At 46.3% G+C, this 24,396-nt stretch overlaps 1 protein-coding gene across 1 annotated transcript in view; it reads left to right on the top strand.

Annotated features, from left to right (window-relative positions):
- CDON (cell adhesion associated, oncogene regulated) overlaps positions 1-24,396 on the top strand; it is a 57,208-nt gene that overhangs the window by 17,402 nt on the left and 15,410 nt on the right. Inside the window, exons 2-13 of the mRNA XM_058819018.1 lie at positions 2,813-2,949; positions 4,960-5,232; positions 6,695-6,841; positions 7,126-7,269; positions 7,999-8,286; positions 9,119-9,388; positions 10,300-10,638; positions 15,353-15,645; positions 18,274-18,448; positions 20,588-20,719; positions 22,008-22,214; positions 22,966-23,147. Coding sequence (XP_058675001.1) covers positions 2,874-2,949; positions 4,960-5,232; positions 6,695-6,841; positions 7,126-7,269; positions 7,999-8,286; positions 9,119-9,388; positions 10,300-10,638; positions 15,353-15,645; positions 18,274-18,448; positions 20,588-20,719; positions 22,008-22,214; positions 22,966-23,147 — 2,526 coding nt within the window. The 5' untranslated portion in view covers positions 2,813-2,873. The remainder of the gene's footprint in view (positions 1-2,812; positions 2,950-4,959; positions 5,233-6,694; positions 6,842-7,125; positions 7,270-7,998; positions 8,287-9,118; positions 9,389-10,299; positions 10,639-15,352; positions 15,646-18,273; positions 18,449-20,587; positions 20,720-22,007; positions 22,215-22,965; positions 23,148-24,396) is intronic.

Genomic DNA, 24,396 nt, shown 5'->3' on the forward strand with positions numbered 1-24,396 from the left:
TGAAATGTACATTTTCCTGATCCATGGAAACCATGTCTGTCTCTATTCAACCTTGAATATTATTTATATTAATAACTCCTCTTTTAGTTTAAAATGCTCAGACAGTGACACCTCTTACTAAACACTGACACCTCTTACTTCAAAATAATTCTGACTGTTTGATCCACAAGTGATGGAGGTACATCCTTCCAATCTAGGAACAGTGAAGAGTTGTTCTAAGCAGAGCTCATCTTGTAGTCTAGGACACTAAAATGGAGTCACACCTAACAAAGATGCTCCTCTTTCAGATCCCAAAAGGACCCCAGTGACTGGTGTTTGCTGTCAAAATGTCCCAAATTAGCTGTCAAAATAACCTGTCAGGGTTATTGAAAAGATAGCAAAGGGGAAGAGTCATGTTTTTCCATCCCTAGGGCTTTTTTAATACAATATTAGAGGCAGAGTTTCTCCCTGGCATTTCTAAAGACCAAAAGCTATGAGCTGTGGTCTTGCCCTCTTCTCTGTTTTTAACAAGGGGCTTCTGTAGTGTCACCATCTGCAGAAGAAAAAGAAAGAAGCATTTTTGGGTTATGTTGTGTTGCTGGATCTTATCTTCCCCTGTGTTCCCAGATCTACCAGTGAGCAAGATGTTTCTGCCATCCCTTCAGACACAGAAGTTGAGAAGCTTCATTCAGATGCCCAAGTGTTGTTGCTGAACAATCCTACTCCAGTTAAAGACAATATTTTTCCTTTATTTCCCCCAGTCAGAGAACTTTGGTCTTTGTGGCTCGCTCTGTGTACTCAGTGCTTTGCAGTTGATCTTACCACTCCACAAGCCTGCAAAAGCCAAACTGGTAGGTCAAAAGAGGAGTAGCTGTTGACACTGGCAGCGAGGAACATGTAAGGAGAAAGATAAACAGAGGGAAATCAGAGCCTGGATAAAGTAGATCTCCAAAGATAAAGTTTAGTTAAAGATAATGAGCTGGCCTTGTTTAAAAAGACAGCTGCAAAATAACCCAGTAGCTCCATGTGCTGGGGTTAAAGTTGACCCAGAATATACGTTTCATTGCTTTTGATAAATAAATAGTGGAGGGAAGATTTGGCAAAAAGCAACATTGCCCCCAGCCCTCTTCAGCAAAGTGTTTGATGTTAACAAGTTCTCTGGGTGTTTACTTTGTCCTCTGTGTGCACTGGTGGAGCGGCGCTCCTGCCCTTGAACCGAGGGAGAATTCAAATAAACCAACCCCTTCGGCACAGCTGGGCTCTTCTGCCATCTGTGGCTTCCCAGAACAGCCCCAGCTCGCCTTGGGAACCAGCCTGGGCCACGGGATCGCTGAGTCTTCCCAACAGCTGAAATAAATTTGGCGGATCAGATAAAACTGCCCAGAAATGGGAGCAGAACTCGACAGCGCTTCTTGCTGCCCTCTCAAGCTGTCAGTGTAACCCAGAGTGCAGTTTGTGGGCAAACAACTCCATAAAATCCAGAGTGATTATTTAATTATGATTGGAGGCTTTTCCTGATGCTTCACTTGCATATATACTTTACAGTGATGCTGTGATGATAAAATATGGTTATTTTTAAATAAACCACAGGAATAATTTTGCTGTTGATATCTGGATCCAGCTTGGAAAGCAATTGGCTCTATGAACACTCAATAAACTGGGACTTATTCCTACCAAGCATGTGTATTGCTGCACTTGTTTCTGTGCTGCGTAAAACAGTAAAACTCCCAGTTATTGTGTGTGTGTTGGATACATGTTTATATACACAGCTGATAGATGAGATGTTTAAAGTCTATGTTGAGTGTTATCAGCAGTGGAATTGTATGGCTGGGCTGATAAATGAAGTAACTGTGCTAAATGAGCTCAGATCTTATCCATCATGGCATTACACAAGGCCAATTGGACATTTACATGAATGACAGCTGTGGATTTATTGTTTTCTTGGAGAAACCAGTGTTTGAGACTCAGAGTGTCAGAAACCCCATTCCTGAGACTCACCTCGGGCAAGTTCTGTTGCTGGTTCCATGATTTAGTTTTTATCTTGCTGTTTTAACAATTTATTGTAGAGTGATTTAGGTTGGAAATGACCTCTGGGATCATACTTAGTTTGTGTTTTGCTGGTTTAATGATGTATTTTTTATTTTTGATGATGAAAGTGAGATCTCACATGGCTGAGTGGCTGAGTGTGATATGGCCAAGGAAAGGACTGCCCTCTCTAGAAGGAGCCATGGAGATAAAAGAGGATATAATGCATGCCACAAAAGGATATAGGAGAAAGCACCATTTTTTGTGGGAACATAAATGAGAATGAGACTAATATTGGTGCTTTTTCATTGCTATGGTTTGCCTGTAAAGCCCAGCAGAAGCAGCCAGCAGATGAGAGGTTTCAGTGAGCAGGTTTAGAGCAATTGAGAGCGGTAACAGCATCGCAGCAGTAGATTCATAGAAACTTGTAAAACAAGTGCAGCCTGATGATAGATGGTCAAATGATTATTGTTTGCAAACAATATTATCTCCAATAGATAAGCTGTTTACTTTGGACTCCAGCTCCTCTGGGTGGAACGGAATCTAATTTATCAAGGCAGAGTGGTTCAATGCGGATGCCTCATGCCCCAGCTGTGGAAAAACTCTTACATTAAGAATAGTACTTGGAACCACAGTGAAGTTCAGCTCTAACTCACTTTTACAGATGGTTTCTATATTGCAAAGATTAGCTGTTTCCTGGTTGTACTTTTTTTTTTTTTTTCCTTTAAACCCCAAACACTTTGTTGTAAGAGAGTTAAAAGACAAACTCCTGAAGCTCACAGTAGACATGTGCCTGTTTGTTTTGTAGCTGTCTCCGTGCCTCGTCTTAGTCTGGAGCTTTGGGCTTTCAATTTGGATAATCTGGCGCTATGCATCCAGCCCCTGGGCGCTTCCAGGCACTGCTCCTCATCGCTGCCACCAGCCTTGTCACTGTCACCAGCACAGGTAAGGCCTCCCCCAAGCTGGGGACTTGGAGTTTTTGGGGTTGAGCTCCAACTTTGGAACAAACAACACTTGGGAGTGCATTTCAAAGTGGCCAACGTTACTGGATATTGTCAATAAGCTGCTTTAAGGAAGCATAGAGCACTGAAACACAGCCTTACACTCAATATGACTTTGCTGTGAAAACTTGGCTCAGGACAAGCACCAGAACATGGAAAACTCTGGGATACGTGGGCTTGCTCCTTGGGATCTCCATGGATTCAGCTGGACGCCGGTTCTGCTGCACGCAGTGCATCTTGTGTTCCCAGGGGTTGGGAGGGGTTTGGATTTTCAGGGGGAGAGGGGAATCAGCCCTTTGAAATCCGAAAGCTGATGCGTGGCTGCAGTTGGAACAGCTCTGGTGTTAAAAAAAAGAAGAGGCATGGTTTTAATTGACACATCTGCTCTGTGTAGTCAGCTTGTCTTAACGTAACCACACAAAAAAGAAGCTTTTACTACTTTTAGCACTTCATAGCCAATCGTTATGAGCAAATGGGATAAATTTTATTTTTCAAGCAGTCATAGGAGATAAATTCCAGCTGCAGGGTCACTGCTACCAATTTTGCCTTTTACGCGAAGTGCAGCGTTGGTGTCAGAAGTGAGGGCAGGGGCGAAGATGAAAGTAGCAGTATGATTTCATAATAATTGGTGGAAGGCAAACTGAAAGGTCAGTGCTTCCCTCTTATGCCTGGAAATTCAAACTGAACTAATAGGAAAAACAGTTTTCTAATTAAAAGCTAAAAATGGACATCTGGAGTCCTGCGAAATGCTTGGATACCATTTTTATGGATTTCATCTTTTTTTGTTAAGTGAAGCCACACTTTAATTTCCAGTTTTATTTTATGTTTATGCAGATAGTTTATGGTTCAGTTAAAAATGTGCAGTCTCTCATCTGAAACTCATAACCATAGCTGGGATGGACTGACTTGAGAAGAAAAGCATGAACCCAGGGCCCCACCTATAAGAAAACTGTCTCTGACTTGGATGTCATTTAATATCATCTTGACCCGTACTATCTGGAATTCCTTAAGATCCTTTACGAAATAGAAGTTGTTTTTCCCTGCCAATGTGTCTATTTTTAATTTAGTTTTTTCTCCTAATTTATATTACTAACCAATTAAATATTACTGGTGTTAATTGCCTTTTCTCTTGCTTCCTTCATGCAAAATCTTTAGTGGAGAATTCAATAGAAAACAAATGGAAATACTTCCCAATGTTTCATTGGCCAGGATAGGAAAAAATCTCTTCCAACAAGCTGGAATTTTCTTTTGGCAAATAAATGGATTCTCATAACCAAGTTCTGTGGAATTGAACCTTTTATTTATTAGCAGCTCTTCCTGTTTCTGTTCATCTTTACTCAGTAAAGATAATGGATGCCCAATTCATCATCCTTGTCCTGATGAAGTCCATGTATTTGGAATTAGCAAGAGCCTTTGCTGTTCGTCCAGCTTTTTTTTATCCGGCTATTTTTAATTAGTTCTGCAGACTCAGAGACGGTTCTCTGTAAATACCTGGCAGGCTCCTGCCATTTCTAGCATTTTACAAGTCACGTCCGGGCCTGCTTCATATGGGACAGATCAGCTACAGCTGTATGTTCCTGTGCTCCATCTCTTCAGGTGATGGCTGCTGTTTTCCTCTGGATAAATCCACTGGGATCGCAATTTTTGTGACACCAGTGCCTTGTGCACACTTGGGGACGTACCTCCCCCTTACTGCACCTACGTCCATTTAATTGTTGTTATCCCTTTGTGGCGTTTGAATCTTGATGTTTTCCCAGCGCTTTAGAGTGAGCAGGAATCTCTCCTGAGTTCCTCTTGCCAAGGAAAAGGCAACACTTGCTTGAGTATCACTCAGAGTTTAGAGTCCCTTTATATGGTGAGTCTTTCCTTCCAGTCAACACATTGTTAACCTGATCACCTGTGTCCATGCAAAATTCTGGTCTCTAACTCAATATATGCATATTTTTCCTTTTAGATCTAACTCCCCGTTTTATTTCTGAGCCCTCATCTACTGTCCAGAAGTCTGGTGAGCCCGTCCAGCTCCGCTGCTCTGCCGAGCCCTCCTCGGCTCACATTTCCTGGCTGTTCAATGGGGAGCCTCTGAAGAGCAGGGTGAGAGAGGTGGATATGCAGGCAGGATCTTTGACAATCGTGTCCCTGAGCCCAGAAACGTGCGGGCGCTACCAGTGCGTGGCGAGCAGCGGCGTGGGCGCCGTGCTGAGCCGGCCAGCCACCGTGTCCATGGCCAGTAAGTTCATCTGCATTCCTGTTCTTTGCTCCCTGCCAGTCCTCAGCTGGCTTGTATGGCTTGTCCTTTGACTTTTAGATCAAAATGTTCTGGCACAATATGATGTATTGTACACTTCTTGCCTTTTTTTTAAATTACATCATCTGAGACCTGTCAGGTGATGCAGCCCTGGAGCAGATTCCTCAGAAAGCTTGTGGATACCCATCCTTGGAGGCTTTTAAAGCCTCAGCTACACCAAACCATACCTGATGGATTTAGTGTTGGTGTCAGCCTCACTTTGAGTTGAAGGATCTCAAGGGTCTCCTTCAGCAAACACAAATGTTATTCAATGAAATAATAATTCATTTCCATGAATTGGCCTGAAAAGACAAGATTCCCAAATGCTTCCCTTCACAGAGGATGTTGAAGGAGCAGCTGAGCTGCTACACAATTGTAGAAGTGTAAGAGTTGAGGAGAAATCTGTGGGAATTGTTGCCTGGGAAATAAGTGGGAGCTGCAGATTTTCATTTTATTTGATCAAACCAGTATTGATGTTCTTCAGGTGGGGACAGTCTTCTCACCTCTTAGGGACAGCTTCCCTTCTCTCAGTTGCACTGGTTCTTCTGATCAGTCTTTGCCTTGATGCTTGATCTGTAAATTGTGTGACCTCCAGGGATTTGGAAGAGGAAGGGCAGTATCTTCCACAGGGAAAGGACAGTGCAGTGCTGAGAATGGGAGTACAGTATTCCTGCCTGAGTGTGGTTTGTCTGCCTGGGATCTGTGGGTTGTCTGAATCAGGTCTTTGTCAAGCAGGGTTTGAGTGATTTCTCTGGAAGGGTACCTCATCTATGGAGCATGTCCAAAATCCCCTTGGGAGGAAAATCTCTTATAAGTGTTTTGGTAAAGTACTGACCCATGGCCAGTCCCTCTCAAGAGAGCTCCAAGGGTGGCCAACATAAGAAAACTTCACAGCCTCAAAGAAGTTTGAACATGGAGGGAGTAGAAGAGCAGCTTTCACACTTCCCTCCTGCCTTGGAGGTTTTGGCAGCACACAGGAAGGTGCTGGGAGCTCTCTGCCTGCCTCATTATCATCCCAGAAAGACAATTCCATATTTTTATGGACAGGTTTCCTGCTGTCAGTGTGAATTGTCTTCTGTAGTGCCTGCAGAGTGTGTGAGGAGTCCTGCAGCCTTTCCAGTGTCTCTGCTGGCTTTTCTGGGAGCAGTTGAGGGGGATATAGAAATTATTTTTTCTCCTCACTGTTCCCAGGTAAAAGCCTTTTGTAGTAAGGAAGTGGTTAAGGAGGGTTTATGGTGTTAGGGGCTGCAGGATAGACCAGGGCTGTTGATATGAATGTCCAAAAGCTGCAGCAGAGAAGATAATCAGCATGAAACCAACTGTATTGTGAACACAAACACTGAGCTTGTTGCCCTTCCCCTCTCCCACGCCGTGGCTGCTCTTACCCTGTTCCAATTCTCTCCAGGTTTAGGTGACTTTGATGCTTTGGGGACAGCTGTTGTTGAAGCAGAGGAGGGAGGCACAGCTCTCATCAGGTGCAAGGTGCCAGAAAGTCACCCCAAAGCACAGGTTCGCTTCCAAGTGCGGGGGAAGTGGCTGGAACAATCAACAGGTGAGGTGTTTTGTGCAATATAAGTATAACAAAAGTTTGCCTGGAGTTTTTAATTTGAATCTAAAGGAAAAAACTCTGGAAACTTGCAAAACTTCCTGTGCAAATTACTTTATCTAAACCTACCCTTATAAATGAGTCTCCTTTGCATGGGGATTTCTTTTTGATTCTGTATTTAGAATAAATAGCTATAGCTGACAAATTAATTTTAAAAATTGCAAAAAAGAAAGACATCTTTTGAAGCAAAACTAAATTTAATCCTCTTTTCACTTTCCCCTCTTGTTCAGACAACTACCTAATTCTTCCATCTGGAAACCTGCAAATTTTGAATGTATCTTTAGAAGACAAAGGATCCTACAGGTGTGCAGCATACAACCCAGTTACTCATGACCTCAGAGTAGAACTCACTTCACGGAAGCTCAGAGTCACACGTGAGTATTCAGTTCAGCTTTCCAGAATTAATACAGCTCAAACAGAACAAATAACATCCCTCTTTTAGCAAGGGCCTATCAGTACCTCCAACACCGTGGTATGCAAGATCTCTCCTGCATTCTTTGCACATTCAGTTCTTATTTTCCCTCACTGTGGAGGAGCACCATGACTGCTTTTCAAATCCCAGGCAGTCACCTTTGGAAAGGGAATACTGCTAATATTTCTGTCCCCAAATCTCTTTTGGAGCAGGACTTCTGGGAGACAGTGTTACAATCTTGTGCTCAGTCCCAAGTGCAGTGTTTGAAAGACATGGAGGAGGACAGAGAATGGGGTGGGATTTAAAAACTTGGTTGGTTTCTCCTGCAAGGAAAAGCTGAGAGAATTGGGATAGTTCAGCCTGTAAAATAGAAGGTTTAGGGGTGACATAATTATGACCTTCCTAATTGTGACCTGAAGGGAGCTTACAAGAAAAATGGAGAGAGAGGGCCTGGAGTGACAAAACAGGGGGAATGGCACTGATGGAGAGTAGGTTTAGATTAGATATTGGACCCTGTGAGGGTGACAAGGCCCTGTGAGTCTCTCTGCCAAGAGAAACTGTGGCTGTCCCATCCCTGGAAGTGTTCAAGGCCAGGATGGACAGGGCTTGGAACAACCCAGTCTAATGGAAGGTGTCCAGAAGCCCAAGCCATTCTGTGATTCTATTCCACAATTCATCTCCTTTCCTGCAGGCCCTTCTTCAGGTGGCTCCCACATCCTTCACCCGCTGGCTGCCCAGAGCCTGGCAGTGCCCCAGCACAGCGCCCTGACCCTGGAGTGTGTGGTCAGCGGGGCAGCTGCAGCCCCCATCCGCTGGGTGAAGGACGGCCGGGACGCGCTGAGGATGGGCAGGTGGAGGCTGCTGCACTCCCACCTGGTCACCGACAGGCTGGAGCCATCCGATGCTGGGAATTACTCCTGCCTGGTGGGAGGTGACTCCGGAGCAGTGAAATATGTTAACTATTCGCTTACTGTACTTGGTAAGAATTAAAGATATTTTCACATCCAGGCAACAAACATACCCTTCGTATACCTGCTAGTTTTGGCATCTGCTTCCAAACAGCCTTGCATTCTTGCTCAGCCTTAAGCATATTAAAATAAAGAATACAGATCTCTTTATAATGACTGTATCCCATCATTTCTCCCAAGTTAAAATCCGTAATTATTTATCTCTTCAAGCCATTTGCAGTCTGAAATAATGAAATAGTGAAGGATAACAAACTCCAAGGAAAGAACTGATCCATTTATTTTCCTACAGAGTGCCAGTGTCAGTAATGTGCCAGGGACCAGATTTGCTTCTTTTGAGGTTCTATGTGAACAAAAACTGGTGAGGGAAGGTGATATGTTTGGATGAGAACATCAACAAAAGCAAAAGAAACATAATAATATATTTGGCCTCTTTTGTTTGGCTGCTAGTTATTCCTCACCTCCCCTTTCCATTGTAGCAGATTTTCCTAGTATTTGAGTTTTTCTGCATTTGTGACAGATTTTGTTTGGGTTTTAAAATGTGTGTGTTTGAGTTACTCAGAAAACAGGGTGTTGACGCACAACACACCTCTTCTTGGGGGATGTCACTAATTAATTGTTTTGAAAATAGAAGTCTTTTATTTACAAGATTACTGCAGACATGTGGCTCTTGAAATAAAAGGGAGAACCCATTCAAATAAGCCCATGTGTGGGAAAACCAGCTTCGGGCTGTGCAGCCTGTGGTACTTGTTCAGCCTTTGGATGTGATAAGCCTGTGTAATGTTTCACAGCAGTTTTTTCAGGACTTAGCCCAAGTCATTTATGCAGAATCGTTTCCCTTTGCAGAGCCTGCCTCACTCTCCAGAGGGCTGCAGGACCAGACCGTGGCTGCGGGGGCGAGCGTCCATTTGTGGTGCGAGGCCGGGGGCAGCCCCGCTCCCTCCCTCACCTGGCTCCACAACGCGGCTCCTCTCGGGCCCTCCCCGCGGCATCTCCTCACAGGAAACCACCTGAGCATCTGCGGGGTCACCCTGGGGGATGCTGGCTTGTACCAGTGTGTGGGAAACAATGGGATTGGGTTTGTGCAGTCCACGGGGAGACTCCGGGTCCAGCCAGGTAGGAGCACTTGCAGCCCTCAAGAACTCACATTAAGCATTTATACTTTAAGCTTTATTCTGTTGTGGTATTTTTTTTCCTCTAGATTATGTATTAATTTGTTTCTGACCACTAATCTTACAAAGAAGGTGCTTTCAGCTGGACTTTAAGAGATGCAGGGATTTCTGGGGTAGTGTGGCTACTTGATACTTAAAACCTTGATTATCAGCTGCAATCAAATCAGCTTATGATTGGACTTGATGGGATTTATTCTTAAATGGAATCAGGATCCTGTTGTGCTGGGTGAGCTGGTACTCTTAGTAATATTGGCTGCTGAGTAGTTAAGCCTGTTCCATAATCAAGTTTACACAACAATCATCAGGTTTGGGGTTAATGCACGCTTCCCCTCTATCAGATTGGCAGGATCAGGTTCCAGCAGTGTTTTTGATCCCTTTTGTCTCTAAGATACCTTCTAATACCCAGAGAAGTTCATTTCTGCTGGCACAAGGATGCTGGCAAGACTGTTGTTGTCCCCATTGTCTCCCTGTCGTGCATAGCTGAAGCTTTGAATCTTCTCTGGACCATTTATGGTTGGTGTGAGCTGTTCAGAGCCTGGCTGAGCAGAGATTTCGTGGTCTCTGTGTGTGTGGAGTGGACTAAGCCAGTCTTGCCTGCGCTGTGTTCCTCACTGACAGTCAAGTCTTTGTCATTTAGAGAATTTAAAGCACAGTTTGAGTGTAGGTTTTTATCAGCCTTCTCTAAGGTGGAGTCTGTGCTGATCTCTTCAGTTTGGAAGGGAAGTCTAGAGAAGAAATAGTGGTTAAAATGGTTAGAAAGAGCCACATGTGATGTTTTAAATTGTATTGACGTGTTCTGGCATTAAGTGTCATATCCCTTAGCTGAATTCATGCTTTGGTTGTGTTTCCCCCCAGGCAAAGACTCCGTCCCCATCATCATCTCCTCCCCAGCCAACACCACCGTGGTGGCCGGTGGTGATGTGACCCTGTCCTGCAACGCCACGGGCCTGCCCGCTCCTGTGATCCGCTGGTACGACAGCAGAGGCCTCGAGATAAGCCCCCCCAGCCAGGGGCTCCCCCCTGGAGCACAGAGCCCTCCCCCAGCAGGGCCAGAGCCCCGGTGCCCCTCGGTGCCCCGGGCGGGCTGGGGCTCCCTGCGCCTGCGGAACGTCAGCGCTGAGCGCGCCGGGCGGCTGCGCTGCGAGGCCAGCAACGAGCACGGCTCTGCCCTGGCCACTGCCTTCCTCACTGTAGGTGAGTGACTGCCCCTGCCTTCCTCACTGTCAGTGAGTTACTGCCCCTGCCTTCCTCACTGTAGGTGAGTTACTGCCCCTGCCTTCCTTACTGTCGGTGAGTTACTGCCCCTGCCTTCCTCACTGTGAGTTACTGCCCCTGCCTTCCTCACTGTCAGTGAGTTACTGCCCCTGCCTTCCTCACTGTCGGTGAGTTACTGCCCCTGCCTTCCTCACTGTGAGTTACTGCCCCTGCCTTCCTCACTGTTGGTGAGTTACAGCCCCTGCCTTCCCTCTTGGCTCCCTGATTTGGGTGAGAAACGCCTCAGGATAAGAAATGAGTGGCAGGCAAGTGGGGTGGAGTCTCAGGGGAAGGAAGCAGAGGTGTTTTAGTTGTCTTCATGGAGCAGTTCCTCCATCCCACCTCAGGCAAAGGAGGAATGCTGTGTGCATTGCATGGGCTTAGCATCTTCTGTGTGAAAAAAACTATCTGAGGGTGTGTCAGACTAAGCCCTTTTCTGACTCAGAGATGGGGCAGCTGAGGGGATGAAAAGCCTTTCCTGCCTTAAAGCCAATCATCTAAAATTACCCCTCGTAGGTCCTAATACAATACATCTTTCATAGTTCTATTTCTCTATTTCTATTTCTCTGTTTCTCCAAAGTATCTAGTCTTTTCTACAAAACCATCCTTTAAAACTTGTTTCTATTTCCATTTCTCTCTCAGCAATATCTGTCCCATTCCATAGCATTTTTAAGTCAACATTTCGTGTCTCGGTGTTTACATACAGATACATACTATGTCAGCCTTCTGTCAGGTTTTGAGAATTTTCTACAAGTCCATTTCCCACAAGGGTGGTATTTTTTATTTATTTCTTTAAATTGCTAGTAGGAAAAGACAGTACTTATACTAAAGCAAAATGGGAAAGAGCCTTTCCTCAGATTGGAATATTATATGACATTAATAACAGGTTTGAACTCTCCCAAGTTCCCTTCACAAGAACCCAGATTCAGATTTTTAGTTACATGAAGTTACTTAAGTTTCTCAGCTCTTTCAGCACCTTGCCTCAGTTAATTCAGTTGAATGCCAGGGAGATTTCAGGTTAGTGGGATTTAATATGTGGCCCCGTATTTAAAGTTCTTTGGTTAGAGTTTAAAACTCCTGTAAATAACATAAAAAGATGCTTAAATGTTCACTTAGGGGGAAAAAAGAAAGAAGAAACCTCAAGAAAGTGATCCCATCATGTAGTTTTATAAATCAGTTATTTTTGGACCTTGCTGAGTGGAAAAACGAAACTAAATATCATCCCAGAATTCAGCCTGTGTTAAAGAGAAAAATCCCAGTGCTTTGCCTCAGAATTTTATGGCAGTGAGTTCCATTTTAATGCTTTGTTTATTAACTTTTATCGGTTTCTAATATGTTGTACTGGCTGCTGATTATGGTGCAGAGGGTGGTTAAGGCATTTGGTTTTGATATAAAAGTCTCTGAGGACTTTCTGGGAGCTGTTAGGGGTTTAGAGCAGCTCCCAGCCATGCCAAAGACATGCTCAGACACTCAGCTGTTTAATGAAGAATTCCTGCCAGGTAACACTTCCGAAGCACCTGAATGACTTCAGCTGGGATTCCATTGCTTCAGCAGAAGGATCAGCTTAAACACCTCTCAGCTTCAATACCTGGTCCTGTAATTTGCCTTGTCCCAGCACACAGTAAGAGAGCCCATTTGGCTGAAAAATATATATTTTTTTTTTAATTCTGCTGGATCTGTTCCAGGCTGTGATTCATTGCATGGTCTAACAGTGGGCAGGACAACTTCAGCTGCCATCATAGTGAGAAACCACCAAAATGTAAAATGATGCCTCAGGATCCTGTACCCACGGCCCTCCCTTTTTTGGGTCTTTTTTAGACAGTTGCAGGAGCTTCCCAGAGCTACTGAACACAAAGTTAAATCTCCAAAATAACTTCATCTAATGGAAATGAAGGAGAAAAATACACTGCAGGCAGTTTGAGTAGCAGGAGAGGGAGTGAAAAACAGAAGGAGCATTTAGTGTACACAGGTGGGTGTTTCAGGGATAAACAGGCTGAATTGCTCCTACAGAAACCTTAGAGAAGCTCTGAGAAGTCCTAATGTGATTTGAAACACGTGCCAGGTGTGAGTGACCTCAGTGATGTGCTGTGTTCAGGTTTTCAGAGGGCTTCCCCAGCCTGTGCTGAGGTGTTTGGAGAGCTTGGAAAGAGGGAGGATCCTCTGGCTGTGAAAGGAGCAGGGAGGAAGTGCCTGGGAATGTGACCTGTTTGCACAGCAGAGATAAAACCCAGAGCTGCTGACTGTGCCCTGGTCAGGAGGGAGCAGGAGAACAAGCAAAGGTGCTGTGAAACACAGGAGGTGGGGAAAGGTTTCTGCAGGAGGAGAGGCTGGAAAAGTGAGAGCTCTTCCCCTTCAAAATGAGGCTGAAGGGGAGAAACAAAAGTGGGCAGTCCACTATTGGGTATTATGGAATGTGTGAGTTGGAGCCAGGCTGAGAGAGCTGGGATGGTTCATCCCAAGAGAAGGATCTGGGGAGATTCTAGACCCCCTTCCCATGCCTAAGAGAGCTGGAGAGGGTTTTTGTACAAGGGCCTGGAGTGACAGAAGGAGGGGGAATGGCTTCACACTGCCAGAGGGCAGGGTTAGATGGGATATTGGGAAGAAATTCCTCCCTGTGAGGGTGGTGAGGCCACAGAGCAGCTGTGGCTGCCCCATCCCTGGGAGTGTCCAAAGCCAGGTTGGACAGGGCTTGGAGCAGCTTGAGATAGTGGAAGGTGTCCCTGGCCATGGCAGGGGACCTCAATGGCCTTTAAGGTCCCTTCCAATCCAAATCATTCTAAGATTCTATGAATACAGTTCTTTTAATGCCCAAATTTGGGTCATTCAGTCCTTCTCCACTTGCTGGTGGGATCAGGATTTTGGGTGCATGCAGCCTTTGGCCTGACTCAGCTCAGTGCTGTTGGTGTTTCCAGTGGGATTGGGAAGCTGAGGAAGAAAAATCTCCATGGCTAAGGAGGAAGGGATGGCACTGAGAGCAACAGCCAAAAAAAGTTGCATAATGACACAGCAGCAGAGAGAAGGCTGATGTGCTGGGTTATATGGGTAGTAATTATACCAGAAAGTTTGCAGAAAGAGCTTTGATGTCAATTACTCAATGGGAATTGTTACCCGGGGCTTGTTTTCCAAAGCAAAAATACAACAAACCCAGCAGTTGTGGACGACTCCCCTCCTGCAGCAATAAACACAGCGCTGGCTGTGGGTCTGCTGTCACCAGCTGAAACCACAACTCATCCTCCACTCCAAGAGTCCATTCCCCAGTGCCAGCAGGCACCAAACCATGCCCACCCACATCCTCAGGGTCCACCACAGCGCTGAGGGCCTTCCACCTCCTCCCATTTGTTTCCAATATCACGCCCTTCCCGCTGCTCCACTGACAGCAGAGATACCCTTTCACTCAGGGATTGTTCTGGGAGTGTCTGGCATTTTAGGACCATCTGGGCTTTGGGGACATCCTCCCCACGTTGTTGCCTTCTTCCTGTCTCTGAATTTTGTGGCATTGCTAAATAAATGAGAAGAAACAAACAAGGAATGCTTGCCGAGAGCATGTCTTCAATTTGAAAAGAGAACTTTCCTTCCCAGCTTTTTAAAAAGTGGCCAAAAATAGCAGCCACACTTGCTGCTGGTATTTTAATGGAGGTTTGAAGGAATCTGAGTCAGCCAGGCTAACACTGCCTAGGCTTTACATTACCAAGGAATTTGTTTGTTTTGTAAACCAAGTTCCCTTCATTCCCTTCCCCTTCCAGACCCCGGCACGTAACATAAACCTACACAAATCTGAAAGGACGGACAGGGCTCCGAACATCTGGCTGTCCCACTGCTGCCGTGTGCAGCCTTGAGGAGCTGTGCTGCTTCCCAAACCTTCTTGCTTTAAGTACTGATGTTTTCTTGTCCTGGATTATCTCACATGTCCAACCTGCCACCATTTTCCTGCCTGGAATTCTGACGATCCCTGCATCAGCCAAACAGGGCTTTTTTTTTTTTTTGTCTTGTGGCCTCTTTTAGAGTACTGATACTATATAGATTTCTTTTTCATACCAGCAAAAGTAAATAGGACGGAGGAGGCTGGCGAAGGATTTCTTGAAAGGCGTTGGTATTAAATTGCATATAGATCTTCCTGTAAACTGAGTTTATTCTCAGCATAAATTTTCAAATGAAGTAGTTGAGTTGTACAGCTTTCAAAGCTTCTCTAAATTACAGCTAAAACCTCAGAAACTGGGGTAGGAGAATGTCCTCTTGTGTGCATGCCAGTGCAGGCCATGAAAAGTTCCTTGTACAACGACATACAAATTACTCGGTTTGTCTCACAAATTTAGCTATATACTTATTTATTTCTTTTCGCATGCATTGCCATGACTTAATTTAGTGGAGATACGGTCAAACTGTGCCTGTAGACCTTGAGTTTCAGGTTTTCTCTCTTTGCTACTGTGAAAAAAAACACCAAACCAAACAAAACAAACCGAACCCCACTGCTGTGCCCTGAAAAAACACCCAGGCCACAGCTTGGCACTAGGCTCAGACCTGTGTGGGCACCTCTGGACCTGGCGTTTTGCAGCAGGGCTTGTTTGGAAATGTCACTCTGAAATGATTTAGCGTCCCCTCGGCACAGGGCGAACGTACGTCATGGTGGGGATGTAACCAGACCCTCCCTTTGCAGTTCCTTCAGCAGCTGGCACGAGAGCAGGAGAAACAGCTCCTCTAGAGCTTGCCCAGAGCGACGAGAGCGGCGGCGATTTTGGTGCAGAAATGGCATTTTCAAGCTCGCCTCCGACAAAATCTCCTGTGGACGCGGCCGCGATGGAGAAGGCGTCAAGCGCCGCGGTGCCGCCCGAGGCTCCCATCATCCTGAGCCCCCCACAGACGCCCAAGCCCGACTCCTACAGCCTGGTGTGGCGGCCAGGCCGCGCTGGGGGCCTGCCCATCAACGCCTACTTTGTCAAATACCGCAAGGTACCGTGCCCAGCCCTGCCCAGCCCCGTGCGGGGATGCCCCGCGGTGCTGTGGGTTTCATAAGGAACAGCAGGGATGGTGGGTTGTGGTGGCTGATGGCTCAACCTGGACACTGCAATCTTCCCAGAGAGAGCTCCTGCAGGAGACAGCTTCTAGGGGTCTCAGGCAGTCCTTCAGCCACTAGGTAACCTCAGCAAGGGGCAGGCAGCTCAGCTCTTAGCAGGGATTTCACCTCTTAGCAGGGATTGCACCTCTTAGCCGGGATTTCAGCTCTGAGTGATTTCACCTCTCAGCAGTGATTTCACCTCTTAGCACTGATTTCACCTTTTAGCAGTGATTTCACCTCTTAGCAGTGATTTCAGCTCTCAGCAGTCATTTCAGCTCTTTGCAGTGATTTCAGCTCTGCCTTGCAAGGTGTCCCCAGGCCAATACAGGGATAAAGAGACAGGAGCTCCGTGTAGCAGTTCCACAGAGTCCCTTTATTCCAGCAACCCTGTGAAGGAAGCCAGGGGTGACAGCTCCCTCCTGAACAGGGCAGAAGCAGGGGATTTTATGGGGAAAAGTAGGGTGGTACAAAAGGGGAAAAACCAATGAGTTATAAAGAATCTACATGGGATCCAAAGTGTGCTGGGAACTTGCCATGACCAAGGAGGGTTCCTCAGTCCAGGAGGGTTGAGATGATCTTGTCACAGCCCACTCAAGGGACATCTCTCTAAGGGAGAGGTTTGGTATGCTTATCTGTCTCCACATTGCTGTGAACCAGGACAGGCAGAACACAGTGTCTGAAGCACAATGTCACACACACAGCTGAAGCACAGTATTCCTGTGCTCACACAGCTTGTTTGAGGGATGGCTGACATTGTCACCAATACACTGCTCTGTCTAGTTTTAAAAGTGAGATTTATCCAAGCTTTTCTGTTCTTTACAGTGTTGTTATGGAGAATGGGGCTCCAGGACGTGTTGTGTGCAGAATCAGTGAGGTTAAAAATGCATTTAAATGTGAGCCAGCTTGAATCTGTGTGTGAGAGCAGAAGGGAAGCTGAGTTTTACCTTAGTGCATCACTGAGTTTGCTGCTCTGGGTCCCAAAAGGACTTAATTAAACTGAAGTTATCAAATACGAAAATGAACTGAAATTTGCAGGGCAGTACCTACTGTGGCATTAAAAATGGTGTGACAACACCAAGCTCTTTTCCTTAATATCACATGGCGGGATTCCTGGGGTCTCTTGTGCAGAGCCAGGAGTTGGACTCTGTGATCCTTGTGGGCCACTTTGAACTCAGGAGGTTCTATGATTCTAAAATCAGAACCAAGCAATGCCTGCGTCTGTTCTTCCCAGCAAACCAGTTTTCTGCGTGGCAAAGCTGTTGGATTTATTTTTCATAAGCTGTTTAATCCTCTACATCCTGATCTTGTCTTAGCCTGGAGGGAATGCTTAGAGTTTTGACCTGTTGGTTCCTGAAAACCAAGTGCCAGAGTTTGTTGGTGATAATTTCTCATCAAAGGCAGTTGGTTCACATAAGCCCTGGAAGCTCTGAATGCTTTTTTGACCTTTTTGACGCTCTCCCTTCTCTCACACCAATCCTTTCCACATTAAATGTGCTCACTCATGCGTTTCTCGGCACTGAATTTATCCTGTTTTTAGGGTGGTGCTCTCTTTGTGTCATTAAATTATTTTATTGATTTCCCTCTTTTAATAGAGGAAAAAAATTTGGGGGAATAAAAGCCCTGGAGTGGCTGCTGTAGAAGAAAATAGTTGAACAAAGACCTCTGGCATAACCTTTGATAATCCACAGCATTTAGATCTGCCTCCAATGTTTTATTAAAGTCTTATATTGTTTAGTAGTTTATTTTTGATGGAATCTTTGTCTTTTCCTTTGGGATTTGGGGTAATGTTTTCCTGCAAAGGTCAAGCATTAAGAGACTACCCAGAAAGTCTTTCTTTTCTTTAATGGAGCTGATTTCACTGCTAAGTTAAAAAGTGTTTCTGTCTTTAAAAAAAAGAAACATGCATTGGTTAACCCAAATCTTTGATATCCTGCTGACTTTTTTGCCATCCTTAACTAAGACATACGTTTTGTTGCCCATTTTAGCCAGTAAATATTTTTAAATGCTGAAGTTTAGGGGAAGCTGGGCAAGTACAGGGGGTATTGTGTCCAGCCCTTTAGTAGCACTCAGCTGAAGGCTGACTGAAGGCTTGGAAAGTAGTTTTAGCCACAAGTGAAAATGAAAAAAAAACAGTCAAAAACCAACTCTGTGTATGTGTGTGGAGAGGGGAAATAAGTTTATCCAAGGAGTGTTATGGTGCTTATTCCAAGAGGAGAAAATGGGTGCAAAGCTGCTGATTTGTAGTAGAAGCACTTGGAGACAAACCATAGGTGAATGCAGGAAAGCAGTTTTGGTGAGGGGCAGAGGTGCTTTGGGGTGTGATTCGGGGTGTTAGCAGTGTCCAGTTCCAAGCATGCTGTGACAGTTTCTCCTGTGTGCAGCTGGAGACAAACCATAGGTAAATGCAGGAAAGCAGTTTTGGTGAGGAGCAGAGGTGCAATTTGGGGCACGATTCAGGGTGTGAGCGGTGCCCAGTTCTGTACACACCATGCCGACAGTTTCCCTTGTTCCCCCGCGTGCAGCTGGAGGACGGCGTGAGCGCGGCGGGCGGCTGGCACACGGTGCGGGTGCCCGGCAGCGAGCACGAGCTGCGCCTCACCGAGCTGGAGCCCTCCAGCCTGTACGAGGTGCTGATGGTGGCCAGGAGCGCCGCGGGCGAGGGCCAGCCGGCCATGCTGACGTTCCGCACCAGCAAGGGTAGGTGCAGCACAATGTGCCCTGTGTCCTGGCCTTCCAGAGACATTTGTTTAATGACATCAGTCCTTTAATGGCATCTGCTAAGCCGTATGTGAAATATTCTGCAATTTATTTGCTAAAGAACAGCCTCTAATAGCTGAAATTGCTGGAGGGCAAACTTCCTTGAGTGTGAGGCTGTTGGTAAGTAGAGGTTATTAAAAGCTCGATAATATTATTTTTGGGGTGATTGTTAAGATTTGTGCTGTGAGGTTTCTCTTGCTTTAAGGAGCAAAGTCAGGAGTAGTCTGTCCTTGTTGAGATTTTTAATCACAGAAGAAACTCTGCACCACTGAATTTTCATGTGTCAACAAAGCTGTTCCTGGTTTGCTTTGCAAACACCTCTGTGACAGTCTCTGCTGACCACAGGCCAGCTGTTCTGATAGTTGTGTGCAGACAGCAACAAGCACAACATTCCTAATCAGAGCGTTTTTTTCTTCCAAGCTTGGACGCTGCTGCCTGTGCTCTTTAGCACACAAACAAGTAGATATTTTTTGTACTACTGTCCAAGAATGGCTTTTAAGTGACAGAGGGTAGGGTTAGATGGGATACTTGGAATAAATCCTTCCCTGGGAGGGTGGTGAGGCCCTGGCACAGAGCAGCTGTGGCTGCCCCCTCCCTGGAAGTGTCCAAAGCCAGGCTGGATGGGGCTTGGAGCACCCTGGGATAGTGGAAGGTGTCCCTGCCCAGGGGAGGGGGTGTTGACCAAGGTGAGCTTAAAGGTTCCTTCTGACTCAAACCGTTCTGGAATTCTATGATGGACAGGATAGCTTAAAATTTTTAAAAGAATTTCACGTCTTCATGAAATTTGTGAAACACACTTAGATCCTTTGCCCAACCACCCTTCTCATCATTCTATCAATGAACAGATACAAAACTGATGGCCCTCAACCCCTGAAAATCTCTCCCCTGCTAAAAAAAGTCTACAACTCCCTAATTGTGACCTACCCACCCCCCAGAACATCTCTACCTGATGAAACTTTGGGTCTCTCCCAGGAACCTGCCCAACAACTCCAATCCTGGCTGGCCTACTCACCCTCCACAGCCCAGCAGACACAGCCCCAGCCCGCACCAGCCTTGGCCAGACACACAGAAATGTTCAGTGTGGCTGACTGGTCCCTCACCTGCTCCAAAGGGAGCCTCATTCTTCACCTGCATCTGTCAGCAAGCTAGAGAGGATTCTATGGCTCCTACTTACACAAAGAAACCTCTAACACAGAAGTCCTCCTGCTCCCCCTTCATGGACTGTGTGCTAATGAGGTCAAACACCATTTTGGGAGGCCACAGTCATCCATCCCCAGCCTCCTCTCAGCCATCCCCTCCCCTGCACAGACCCTCAGAGGATGAGTCTGAGGAGGATTCTCTGCAGAACACCCCACACTTACCTGATTTTTTTGTGCTACACCTCCTCCCTTTATCATCACAGGTGCACATTCCTCCACCCCACCTTCCTCCACGTGTCACGTTCAAGCAGCCCCCAGGGCATTGCACCAAACTATGGCAGAATCCCATTCCACCCATTCTTTTCTGTAAAAGACATCCTGGTGTTCATACTCACATTCCTCCTCTTACAAACCCTCCCAGCTTACTGGGGGGCTCAGAAAGCTTCACACCAGCAAAGCAACTTGTCACAGCCCATCATATTAAACCCAGATGGTGCTTCCTCTTCACTGTCCTGTGATAAATCCCTGGCAAAGTCAGGGCAATCAGTACTGCCAACCCATCCTGCTCCACACTATCCTGCCACAGGCCAAAAGCCCTCTCAGCCTGGTGTACTGGCTCCAGCTGCTTCCACAGCATTTTTATTCATCCTCTAGACATGGATTTCAGTGAGTAATTTTCTCCATCTGGTGATGTTGTGATGAGTGGGCTTGGCAGCACAGGCAGGAGCTGGCAGCATCACCAGTAAGCACAGTGGATGTCAGTCCTGCAGATGGACAGTCACCCACCCACAGCCTGGGTGGGAAATCTCTCCCTGATTGCTCTCCTGACTGTCCAGCCTGAGGTTTGAAGCCAGGGCAGCACAGTAGCAAGTAAGCATTGACAAAGAGCATTTCCTTATGCAGGCCCTACACTGATGTACTGTCTGTCAAATCTTCTTAGAAAGAACATCATCCTCGAAGAACACGCAGGCTCCATCTCCACCTGCAGGAATCCCCAAGCATCCCATTGTTCATGAAGGCACAAATAATAACTTTGGTGTCATCCTTCCAGACCTGTCTCGCCACAGTGGAGGTAGGAGTGTGGATGGTTTGTGATTTGGGCACTAAAAGTTGTGTTGCAAGGAACTGTGTCTGAGTTAACCTGTGTTTATTACTGCTCCAGGTGCTTGTATAGCCTCATCTGTTTCCTGTTTATTCTGTTACATAGGATATTTCCTAGGATGCTGCTGCCTGCATGTGTGGCTCTCAAAAAAACAAGAGAATTTTTGCTTACAAGACACGTTCTCACTGCTCATTTTTAAACCTGTGGTATCTTTTTGCTAAATACTCTGGTTTTCTCTTTCCTTCCACTGAGAAAGAGCCAAAGGAAGAGGAAGTGGGAAATGGCTGTGTCAGAGCTTTAAGTTCTTAGAGTGTGTGATATCTGTTCTGAATGTTTTCCTGTGGCTTCCCAGGGACAGGCTTATTTCTGATGGGGAGGAGATAGAAGCACTTCCCAGTAGATGTGATGTTTGGCCTGGTTTCCAGTGAAAAGAGCACGTTTATAGTCCTTTTTCTCATCCCCCGTTCCCCCAGCCTTTGAACTCCTTGGCCTGGTTCAGGCAGATTTACTCAGGGGCTGAGATCTCAAAGGTATCTAAAATTTGGGGTAAAGCCAAAGGTGAGTGGAGAGGTTTAATAACACCAGCAAGGAGCTGAGCTTGTGGCAGCACTGAATGTCAGAGGAGCCACACAAGGGCCTTACTGGTGCCTGGCTGCAAATACTCAGCTGCTTCATGCCCCAGAGCTGCCAGCCTGCTGCTCCTTGCTCCACTCCTCAGCACCAGCTCCATGTTCATGGATCCAGGCTGGTTTAGTAAAGCCTCACAGCTCTTAAAACTAGATTTACTAACACCCCTCTTTCCTTTCTCTCTGTCCCACTGCTGCCTGTAACTACAGTGAGTTCTGTAAGTACATCCTGCTGCATGCTTTGTTCTCTCTTCCTTCTCGTTTCTCCAGCACTCCTTAATGCAGATGGGTTGAAGTCCCATTGGGTCTGGGGGGATTTTGGGGACTTGAAAATAATAACCACCATGTTTTTCTTGTTCACTTAGTGTATGTGTCTGTTTTCATGTAGAAATGGTTGGGAGTAGTGCAGTACCATATAATTTTTTAATATTATATTGGTAAGGTAATAAATTCCTCTTGAATTGTCTGCTTATCATCCATCCTCTTCAGCAGTGGTGATTTCAGGAGGATTTGAGATTCTCCTTGTTAATATGTGAAATCCAACACAATCATCAGCAACGAGCTTAATGTTATTAGCGAAAATGAAGTTTCAGCTGACTCTGACCCTCTTGTACCCAAATTTCCCCGTTCAGTTCCAGAAGCTCCCGACCGACCCACGATATCCACGGCCTCGGAATCGTCCGTCTACGTCACGTGGATCCCCCGTGCCAACGGGGGCTCCCCCATCACTGCCTTCAAGGTGGAGTACAAACGTCTGGGGCGCAACAGCGACTGGCTCGTCGCAGCTGGCAACATCTCTCCCTCCAAGCTGTCTGTGGAAGTTAGGAACTTGGAGCCAGGTAGCAGAAATGATCTTTCATTACTGCAGCTCTTCGGGTTTTCTCATTTTAACTTCTGCTTGGATTACCCTGTTTCTGCTCGATTAGGTTTGGGTTTTGTGTATGGCCTAGGAGCTCGTTACATGAATTCAAGTTGATTTCTGGCTTTCCAAGTGGAAAAAAACCCCACCATAATTTAATACTTGTTCATGTGGAGAGGAGGGTTGTGTATCACTGCTATTTTTAACTTAATTGTCCTTCAAGTTAACACTCAGAGAAAAATGCAATAATGGAAAAATGTCTGTCCTGACTTCTTCCAGTGTCTAGCCCTGAAAAAATCAGGCAAAAAACACAAGAGAAGAGGGAGTGGATAGTGATAGGGATCCTTTGAAGCATCTTCTCAGTGCCCTCAGTTTAGGGATTTTCTGGCCTGATGGAGGTATCTCCAATAGCTCTGAAAACTCAGGCAAAAAACACAAGAGAAGAGGGAGTGGATGGTGATAGGGATTCTTTAAAGCATCTTCTCAGTGCCCACCAGTTTAGGGATTTCCTGGGCTGATGGAGGTATCTCCAATAGCCTTTGGACATTACTTGAGTGACTTCCAGAAGCTGTTTATATCTCCACACCAGCCTGTGGCAAGGACTCCTCTCCTTTTCTAACTACATGCCGTGCAAAAAGTACTTCCTAATCTGTTTAGTCTCCCCTTGAATCCTCTTTCCAGCACTTGTTTTGCTACAAGGGCTTCTTTCTTTCCCCTCTTTCCCTTAAAAGGAGAAATGTACCGGTTCCGCGTGATCGCGGTGAACACGTACGGGGAGAGCCCGCGCAGCGCGGCGTCGCGCCCGTACCAGGTGGCCGGCTTCAGCGGGCGCTTCTCCAGCCGGCCCATCGCCGGCCCGCACATCGCCTACACCGAGGCCATCAGCGACACCCAGATCATGCTCAAGTGGACGGTGCGTGCAGCTCTGCCTCTTCTCACTGTAGGAATGAGAGGGGGTAGCACGGTGGGGACGGACGGAGACAGAGATCTCTGAAGCCAGGTCATGGAACTTGGGGTTTATTGCAGAGGACCTGGGTGCAGGGGCCTTTTGGGATTTGGGGTTTATTGCAAAGGGCCTGGGTGCAGGGCCCTGCTGGGAGCTGCCAGCCAGCTCAGAGCAGGGCTGAGAGAAGAGAGGGGGAGAGAGGATGAGAGGGTGAGAGAGTAAAAGGGTAAGAGAACAAAAGCATAAGAGCAAAGAAGGGTACGCTCTTATGTACGAAGGGTACAAGAGAGTGACGTTCCCATTACAATACCATAAATCTTCTTCTGTGTTGAATATTCTAATTCTCACCAACCAATCTCATACAAGATACAAATCCTACAGCATTTACATACAGCCTATAAGAATCATTACATTTCCATAGTGTGTTACATTTTAAACCCTAAAAACTCCTCTTGGGCCCCTTCTGCCAAGCTGTAGGGTCTGCTCTGACCCTTGGAGCTGTCTGCAAGCAGAGGTGTTGTTTCATCAAAATGATATTACTTTCAGCTGGCCACACCATTGTTTTCCAGTTGTTCAGTAACTGAGGTATCTCAAAGCTTGTTTTCATTTCAATCTCACGTATAGTTTCTATATTCTCAAAATATTTTGCCAAACATATTTATAAGGCTTTCCTGTTTCATCTTCCCCAACACTTACCACAGTTTGTACTTCAAAGTCAAGGATTAATGTTGTTTGTGGAGTGGTTTTCCTCCGCACAAGACCTGGAGATGATTGTGTTCCTAGGATGGGGCTGAGGCACTTCATGTCTGTATGGTAGAACTGGGGCACTTAATGGGACTTGTGCCTCTCGAGCCCTTTGCCCAAATTTCCAGACACTTTTTCCCCGCTCAGAGGCAGCCCTGTCAGTTGTCTGTTGCCTTTTGCACCATCTCCCAGCTTCCCTCTACCCCACTCCCCTTCCAGCTCCCCAGGGACCCTCACACCCCTCCTCGGGTTACGCCAGATGTGCCCAACTGGCAGCTCCAGTGAGAGGCTGCAGCCGCCCCAGTCCACCTGCTCTGGCACAGACATCTCAGAGGCACCAGTGGGCTTAACTCTGTCCCAAGCCCTCTTCATGCCATGAGTTGCGAGTGAGTTGGCTCCGTTTCCTGCAATTCCTGCTGCTTTTGTCAATCCAGGCTGGGGTGGCTGGGAGAGTGTTTCAAACCCGCCGTCT

This window comes from Ammospiza caudacuta, chromosome 23 (assembly GCF_027887145.1).
Source record: "Ammospiza caudacuta isolate bAmmCau1 chromosome 23, bAmmCau1.pri, whole genome shotgun sequence".
NCBI classification, from domain to species: Eukaryota; Metazoa; Chordata; class Aves; order Passeriformes; family Passerellidae; genus Ammospiza; species Ammospiza caudacuta.